The sequence below is a fragment of the Boleophthalmus pectinirostris genome, unplaced genomic scaffold, assembly GCF_026225935.1.
Source record: "Boleophthalmus pectinirostris isolate CB_2022bp ecotype Guang Dong unplaced genomic scaffold, ASM2622593v1 HiC_scaffold_22, whole genome shotgun sequence".
Lineage (NCBI taxonomy): Eukaryota > Metazoa > Chordata > Actinopteri > Gobiiformes > Gobiidae > Boleophthalmus > Boleophthalmus pectinirostris.
Genome location: NW_026571190.1, coordinates 10,521,231 through 10,530,514, shown reverse-complemented (window position 1 = coordinate 10,530,514; position 9,284 = coordinate 10,521,231). Strand labels below are relative to the sequence as shown.

At 34.8% G+C, this 9,284-nt stretch overlaps 1 protein-coding gene across 1 annotated transcript; it reads left to right on the top strand.

The window, feature by feature from the left end:
* The first annotated feature begins 957 nt into the window (after nucleotides 1-957).
* tmx2b (thioredoxin-related transmembrane protein 2b) lies at nucleotides 958-7,254 on the top strand. Its single transcript, XM_020932969.2, has 8 exons — nucleotides 958-1,247; nucleotides 1,740-1,800; nucleotides 2,196-2,309; nucleotides 3,073-3,149; nucleotides 3,225-3,331; nucleotides 3,829-3,894; nucleotides 3,974-4,103; nucleotides 5,243-7,254. Exons 1-8 carry the CDS (start codon nucleotides 1,059-1,061, stop codon nucleotides 5,417-5,419), a joined length of 921 nt encoding a protein of 306 aa, XP_020788628.1. The 5' UTR covers nucleotides 958-1,058; the 3' UTR covers nucleotides 5,420-7,254.
* Nucleotides 7,255-9,284: the final 2,030 nt, after the last annotated feature.

Genomic DNA, 9,284 nt, shown 5'->3' with positions numbered 1-9,284 from the left:
AATCATACTACACGTTTATGGACTTTAGCTTTACACTGTGGGTATCGAAGGGACAATTTTTCTCTCATCCTGTTCATGTAACCCCTCTGACTCGGGTTACTGGAGTAGTAGCATTTCAGCGGAGCCTTGCTCCGATCCTTGCCTTGTTCTCGCATCTCGCCCATTTCCGCCTTGTTTCAGTAGCCCATTTTTCATCAAGGTGTTCTGGTTCCCTAGCACCTGACGCAGACCTTGTTTGGCCGGGCGACGTCTGAGTCTTGTATCTAGTTGAGGGTAAATAAACACCTTAGCATTTTGATTTAGTAAATTTTATTTTTATTTACATTTTTTATCTTAAAGTTAACAACCCAACTTTTTTGAGGACCAACATCTCTGACAAGCTTCTACAGTCGCCTCAAAAAGTTTTTTGACTCCCCTTTAAATTGCCGTTATTGGCAGCTTTGTTATATTATGCATGCACAATTTTCAAGTATTGTATTTCAATTGCAGTTTGCCTGCATTGTTTACAGGCGCCTGAATAAATCATGAGTACATGTCTAAAATGGCATCGTCACTTAAATCAAAATAAAATCGTAAGGTCAAAGCCTCAGGTGTCCTTTGTCCTAAATGACCTCTACACCTCGTCCCAATCCTGAATTTACTTTAAATACGGGCGAGTAGGTCAAAGAAAAACCGCTGTCAAGCTAGCCGTGTTAACAGTGTTTATGTTTACATTTGAGAGCACCTTCGCAGTCAAACTTTTACGGAAAACATTTATGGAATACTTTATATCAAAGTACCCAATGTATATAAATATTTCAGAATTATATGATAAGAAATCAGAATAAATCATTGTTTTCCCAAAGGAACGTCTCCAAGAGTCTATACAAATGCTAATATCACGTATAAAGATGGCCAGGGTTCTTTTATTTTGGTAGAATCTTTTAGGAAGTTATGTTTCTTTTCACATCCGGTTGCCCTACCAGTGCACAGTGCCCTACCATTCATACAAAGCTAGCTCCTCTTGGGTTTATGGGCATTTGAGCTCGTTTATTAGTAGTATTAACTTTTAAAACAAAATGGCATTGCTAACGCCATTATTTGCGTTTCTTTACCACTTGCCACAGGTTTATAAATGGCTACTAAAACCGTATTACATAGCATCCTTGTTCATGTCAATAGCATTTTTAGCTGTACGCAAGACCCCTGGCATCTGCGACCATCTGTCTACACAACGAGAGGATGGCAACCCCTGCGACTTCGACTGGGTTTGTATAAAATCTAACAACTATATTAATAGCAAACATTATTCAAGGGGTGTTTGTTGCTGCTTCGACAACGTTATACCTATGCAATTACACATAAGAGGACAAGGTAGCATTACTGAAAGGCTAATTGATTGTCCTTGATCAACAATGGGTGGAGGAGATGGAGGAGATAGATAAAGTTGCATGTTTTTTAATGAAATAATGAAAGACCAAAATTGCTGTTTTCATAAAGTAGAATGACATATTAATGCCATCCCTGATGGAAGATAACTATTCAGGCTCTATTGTGCATTCACAACAAAATATTAGAGACAATGTCCATTATTACACAATATTTATTCAACTATTCAAACCTTATAAATAAAAATCAAAATTTGTAGTTTTCTGCCCAACATCAACAACAAAACTACACAGTAATGGGGCCCAATCAGTTAACCAAGTAAGCGTATAATCGTATCTAACATCAATATTATTTTTTGATTTGTGTTTCAGAGGGAAGTTGAAATCCTGATGTTCCTGAGTGCAATAGTCATGATGAAAAATCGACGAGCAAGTGAGTAATGACACTTGGCAAACTTTTTTATACCAAGAACCTCCTCAGAGAAGAAATACTGTTCAAACCCACCTTAAATGTTTTAAAAACTCCAGTGACAAGAAAGTAGGGTGATGCCTGGACTTTAACAGAAAAATTGCAAGAGTAAACCAGGTCTAATCTACGACAATTTCAGGACTGAATTAGGGCTAAACCAATTTGAAACTATGACTATACACAAGGACAAAATCAGGACAAAACCACACCTAAACCCAGACTATATTAGCCAGACTCACTAGAAGGAAGGAACCAGAATAACATCAACAGAGTGACCACCTTCAATATCCACTGCTCTGTTTCTGTATCACACATAGTTTAAAGACTCATATTTTAACTTGTGTCTTGTGATGAACCAGTCACGGTGGAGCAGCACGTTGGGAACATCATCCTCTTCAGTAAAGTGGCCAACGTCATTCTGTTCTTCAGATTGGACATCCGAATGGGACTTCTCTATCTCACTCTCTGCTTAGGTCAGTATTCCAACTGGAGTGAAACTACGGATGAAATAATGTTATAAAATCAAAAACATGGTATGGCCCTGTGATAATGTACTATTCTAAGGAGATCATGAACTTGATCAGGTGATTCTGTTTGTTGGCTAAAATGGACATGCTTTTATTGTCACATATTTGACTCTAAATCTCTTGATTATAAAGCCCAGTCTGACCATTAGGTGTGTTTCCATCACTTTGTTTTTAATGTGATTTTTGAAGATTAGATAGACATAGGTAATAGGGAGGTCACAAAGCACAAATATCACATTTAGAACCCTTAATTTGCATAAAAAATTATTCACTTGCTTCAGGTGGATTTTGATTTAAAGCACATAACAGTTAAAGCACAGTTTATATGGGTGGAAACAGTTATTGACAATTCAAAACCCTTGTTATATACAGTAAAATGTGATTAAAGATTACACTGCTCCCTATTACCAAAGGCCCATAAACCACAGTTGCATATAAGAAAAGCAGTAGATTATTCCTCTTGGCAATTTGTTTGAACACAAATGTTTCTAAGTTTAGCAGTCCAACTGATTTGCTTTTTACATTTATTTATAACACTATTGTCTGTATCCGTCTTACACTTAGTATTTTTTACATTTTAAATGTTAAATTTTATTCAGTTTGTGGTGTTTTATAAGCCCATGAAAAGGCTGGCCATATGTATGCAAGAAAGAATAATAAAAAAAAATAATTCATTCAAAAGTTGCTAATAGCTCTTGTTCTGTTTCAGTGTTCTTGATGACCTGTAAGCCTCCTCTTTACATGGGCCCAGAGTACATCAAGTACTTCAGTGACAAAACCATTGATGTATGTGAACAAGAGGAGATATTTCATATTTTTGTAAAGTAAAACAAATGTGAATGATTTTCAATGTGCGTTTAGGACGAGTTGGAGAAAGATGGCCGCGTCACTTGGATTGTGGAGTTTTTTGCCAATTGGTCTCCGGAGTGCCAGTCCTTTGCTTCAGTGTATGCAGATCTGTCCCTCAAGTATGTATCAATTTTATCTTTTATTTATTTGATTGGGGCAGTGCATTTTATCTAACATGCAGTAAGAGTTACAGTAAATATGACAGATTATAGCAATTTCCATTTGTTGCAAGTATCATGGGAAATAGTTACAAAATATTACAAAAAAGATGGCATGGAACAGTAAAATATGTTAACATAAAGAAATTTTTGCCTCCATAGTATGAAACCAAGCTGAATAAAATAATAAAGTGGTTGTATTACCACTTTTTTATTATACATTATAAGTTACGCTTGTAGTAATTCAAATATGAATCGTTTTTGCTACCATAGTCTCCAGTTTCCTTCCTGTCGTAACAATATCGTAAAATTGTGTTATTATTATTATTATTATTATTATTATTATTATTACTTTGTGGGACTAATAAAACAGCTATCCTTAATTTGGCAAAAGTAAGATTTCTTGCAGTTGGCCTTGTGAGTTGCATGGCTGAATATAGGTGACTGTTGTTTTTCAGGTATAACTGCGCTGGTCTCAAGTTTGGAAAAGTAGACATTGGGCGATATGGGGAAGTATCTAAAAGGTATGATTAGGCATCAGCATATATGTTTTCTTGAAGACAATGTGAGATATTTTAATATTCATTTAAAATATTTTTACAGATACAAGGTGTCCACATCCCCCCTGTCCAAGCAGCTGCCCTCTCTGGTGCTGTTTCAGGGAGGAAAGGAAATCATGCGACGCCCCCAGGTAGACAAGAAGGGGCGAGCAGTGTCATGGTCCTTCACTGAGGTATACATTTCTTTACAGAATAATTGCAGTTTCGTTAATAGCGTATTATAGTATATAGTAGTCATACTAGGTCTGATATAAAAGAAAGCAGCAGTTACAGAGAGAGCGATGACAAGATCCTAATATATGCTAAGTCAAATGGAGCCAGGGTCAGAAGGAACCGGAAGAGCCTCCTGGCGAACTTCCTATTTGGCATGCGGCGGCCAGTGGGTTAGCTATGTCCACTCATATATATGGTCTATGGTTACTCTACTTTCTGATGTTATAATGTAATGACATGTTATAATGCTGTTTCCTCATCACACAATGAAGTTGTATTTTGTTTCATTCACACATGTTTAACACATAGACCCTGCATATTTAGCCAGAGTTCTTCTCTCAAACAGAAAACACTCTGTTCCAATTTGTGATGTCATGTGGTGATACAGGAAGTGCTCCACTGTGCTTTTAAACTCCATACACCTTCACTAGAATCATTTGACCTTTCTGCCGCTGAATTGCCAACCTCTACTGAACTGAAGGTAAAAGCTAGTTATTAACTCGAAAACAACTGCTTCATGACATCACAAGGTGGAAGTGGACATTCTAAGTTTTAGGAATACAGACATCCTAATAATCCATGTTTACTCAAACACAGCTGCAAGTATGTTTTTGAAGTAACATTTTAATATGTCTTAAAACTCACAAGAGTCAATTGTACGTAATATAAGAAATTTAAGTATCGGTTTGTATCTGTGTATACATTTTTGCTGTACTGCTGTAAATGATTTGATTACTTCCTCCTTTGGCCCTTATTTATGTAGTATGTATGTATGTACTAAGTATTCATGCTTCAATTTCGGGATGAAAACAATATTTATTTAATAACTTATGTTTGTATAGAATTTAACTTAAGATCTACAAATGTTGGACCTTACCATTATTTGTCTGGGATTGGCTCCAGAAACTTGCCATGTTAATCTTATGACTTAAACTTCTTTCAACACACAACCACCAGTGTTGGGAGTACAATGATGGAACCACTTTCTGAAGCTCTTGTGAAAAAAATATTTCAATTCAGCAAATTCTAGTATAGAATTATTTGGGTCCATTTGCTCCTTTGACACACATTTAAACATCGCTCTTGTTTATTCCAATAGGAGAACATCATCAGAGAATTCAACTTGAACGAACTTTACCAAAAATCCAAAAAGCTCAACAAAAAAGGCGAGAAGGCAAATCTGTCCACGTTCGCTCCTGTCCCAGAGGAGGAGGAACCGGAGCAGCAGACCACAGATGCCCAAAACGAGGAGCCCGAATCCAAGAAGGACAAATAATTCAAAATGGCCGCCATGTTCTCTCCCAGCTTTTGTGTTATATTCTCTACACTCCAGACTGGCTCTATGGTAAATTTAAAGAACATATATTATGAATCTTGTGGCTTTAATTACCTTTAAACCTGCTTTTGGTCCCTTTAAGATTAGCGTTTCACATTTTCTAACTTAATAATGTGAAAATCTCACCTGTTTCAAATTAGGTATTTAGGTGTTCAGCAGGGGGAATGAGCAGTCAGAAAGTAAGTAAATGAAGCCCGTAAGCCCCTTGAATGGTATGCTAATAGAGCCATGTGTTTGTTGTGAAAATAATTTAACAGCAAAATTAATACGGTTAGGGTTTATGGGCTTAAAAACTGCACAGTAGTAGTCATCTTTTTACCTGTGATGCAGCAATCTGGACAAAATACGAACTGAACTGATTTTTGAGTGCTCAAAGAAGATGACTCTGGATTAATAAAGTAATGAAACAAACAAGTGTATGTAACAACATTATAACTCCAGGCATGTTTTAAATGAGGGGGCAACAATATGGTTAAAGGCTCAAAAAAGTCAATTTTGCATAATATGTGGTCTTTAATATGTAACATCAGAAATAGTAAGGGCCCTTGAAGAAGAATTGCATGGAGTAAATTAATTGCATAAAGTTTGGGATGGACTGAAGTGACTGCTAAAAGTTGGAGAGGAGAGGTAGAAATGTACTAATTGACAAAGGAGGCATATAAAGTGCTGCTATTTTTTATTTTTTCCATTATTTTTATCAAACTAATTTAATTCAACAGTCGCAATATAGATTAACTGCAAGTAATGTGAATAATATTGGTTAATGGTACATTCCAGTTTGTAATTTTTTTTATGCAATTGGATACTAATTTGCCTTCAAGTGGTCCCCATGGGCTGTGTTAATGTTGCTTTGAATCATCATTTAATTGTAATTTTTATATCTTATGATTGTTGTTGTTGGAACGTCTTTTTGATTTTATTTAAGCTTTACTCTCAAAAGTTAATATCTCCATAAAAAGAAATGCATCTTGTAACAAACTACAACATTTCAAAATTTAAGATTTTGATTTTTTTTTGTCTTCTAACAAATCTATATTTGTGTGTTTTCTTCTTGCAGTGTGATGCAGTTATACTTTTTTATTTATTTCAGAACATCTAATAAATAATTTTAGAAGGAGCAGTAGGTGTCTTTACAGCCCTCCAGAGCACGAGAACGGATGAATTAACATAGTCTAAGTCAAAAGAGGTAAAATGTCGTTTTGTATTATACAATATGGAACATTTAAATCCAAGGTAGAAAAGTATTTCTTTTAAATCTTTGTCAGTCACTTTCCACGGGCCACTTGAGAGCAGCATAGCTTAATCTTTTGTTTTAAGTCAGTCTTTGCCAATTCTTCTGATTTTTGTTTCTGTTTTGAATCATTACTACTTTGTTCTATATTACCTACATAACATCAGTTATGGTCAGTATTTTTAGAGCTTTTGTCACTGGACCAATTCTGTTTTTATGGTTCAATATTTTGCTTGTTGTTACAGACTTCCATGTTTGTTTTCCTATTTTCTGTCACTAGTTTTAACACTGTTTAATTCAAATGTCTTGGTATGATACAGAGACTGAACCAAATGTGTCCATGCATTTCTACAATACAAAATATTTCATGTTTAAGCACTGACTGGCCATTTGTTGCTGTATTTTAACATTGACCTCCATAGAATGCATTAAATGTGACACATGAACAACTGCTGTATGTACAGACCTGGGTCAGTTACTACCCAGTAACATGTTTTTTGTTGAACTTTCTTGCAATATGATTAAATTACTTATGCAACCTAGATTTTTTATTTTCTTATTTCAAGGCTGATAATTTGTTTTCAAATCTGCTATTCTTCTGTTTGCTTGCATAACAATATGTAATAGTATTATATTTTCTGCACATTTAGCAGAATAGTAGGCTAAAGGTTAAAGCTAACAGAACAAAGTTGTATATTCCCTGCAATTAAGTTTGTATTAGCCTCTTAAAAGATAAATGATTTGAAATAAAATCTTTTTGTTTTTAATAGCTTTGAATTTTATAAGTAAAATAGGCAAGTGGAAGAATATTGTTTTTGGCCAGGTTTGTGATTTAGTGTATTTAAAAAAAATGTTCAAAGTGCAAACATTGAAAAATTTCAGAAGACTGAAATGAACAGAATCCTGTGCATGTTTGAAGAGGTCGACAGTACAGGATCAGCAAGTTTTTCCACATGCTACGTGACCATAGACTGTACATTCTATGTACATGACACAGGAAAAGGTTTTTAAGAGGATAATAAACCTGAATTCTTGTAGCTTTTGGAATTTGCCAATTTCAGCATTTCAAAACTTTCAAAACTATAAATAAGGACACAGTTTTGTCTCTTTAGTTTGAGGTTTATTCCAACGCTCCTCCCGTCACCACACATGTACATTCACAAACACCCATACACACATTAGGCTGTACAATACAACTACAATTTCAGCTATTTTCAGGTCAACATTTCACCTTTGAATTTAAATAACCCAAAATGTGCTTGGTAACATCCACTTATTCAACGTGTCAAACTTTTTCTGTTACAAAAATCAAGTGTTTCTGCTATGGGGCTAAACAGTGGGGGAGAACATCAGGTTTGGAAATTAAATTCCTGTATTCCTGTAAAACATATATATTCTAATATTAAGACTTTGAAGACACAACAGAGGCCAATTAGCTATGGCAGAGTTTGTCCAACGGTGGGGCATATTCCTTTGGTGTTACACTACCTCCCTCTTGTGGTACAAGATGTTCTCTGCAGGTCTATTTCTTAAAATACAACATGCAACTATCTGGAAGTGGCATGTCACCTGCATGAATCCAAGATCGCAAAATCATACTTTGGAAGATTATAACCAAAGGAGCAACATTTCCATGGATACACACAGGAGGGGGCCCTCCTTCCTCCTCCAGGCAAAATAAGAGACAGGTTTGGGCGTTGCAAGGCCACTCACAGAAGGGGTGCATGTTTTGTTTTTAAATGTTTTGGGTTTGTGTTATTGTCATTTGCAATAACACAACCAAAAATCAACAAATGTGTTTATTTTAGTCTTTTTTAAGCAAAAACTTACATACTGTGACTTTATTATTATTATTTTTTTACTTTATTCATATTTGTCTTACTTTAAGTTAGTCCTTGTTTACTTACTCATAACATTTTCTTATCTTCATATTTTGAAAACTTCAAAGTCCAAATGCACTTAAACTGTTTTAAGATTAAGATATATATATATATATTTATATATATATAATTTTAAGAAAATACAAGTTATATATTGGTAATTACCCATTTCCCATAGTGAGTCATTTGGTTCCATCAGACCTTACAGACCGAACACTTGATTTCATGAGACAAATTTAAAGGAATTTACTCCAGAACAATAAAGTTCAATCCACTGTTGAGCTCCATGATTCACTGCCTTCACACATGCCCCTTTAAAGTCTTTTTCAAACAGGAAGATAGGACTGCTTTTCTACCTCTTGAGGGTTTATGTAGAAATTGGTTTAGAGTTGGCCACCGCAGACCAAAAGTCATGATAAATGTAATATTGCTGATAAATAGTTATTTGATTGGCAACTTGGACTTTGTAGTATATATTTTCATATAATTCTAGGAATACTTTTGAGCACTTAACTGTTTTTCTTAAGTATCCCAAGTGAGTTTGGTACAGGAGAAAAAGAAATATATTTTTAAAAATATAATAAAAAGTAAATTTGTATGTTTAATTTAACTTGATTTGAGTAGATTTACCCTGGATTGTGTGCCTTATTTCTAGACATTACCAACTGGTTTCATCATATTTTAAAAGAAAATT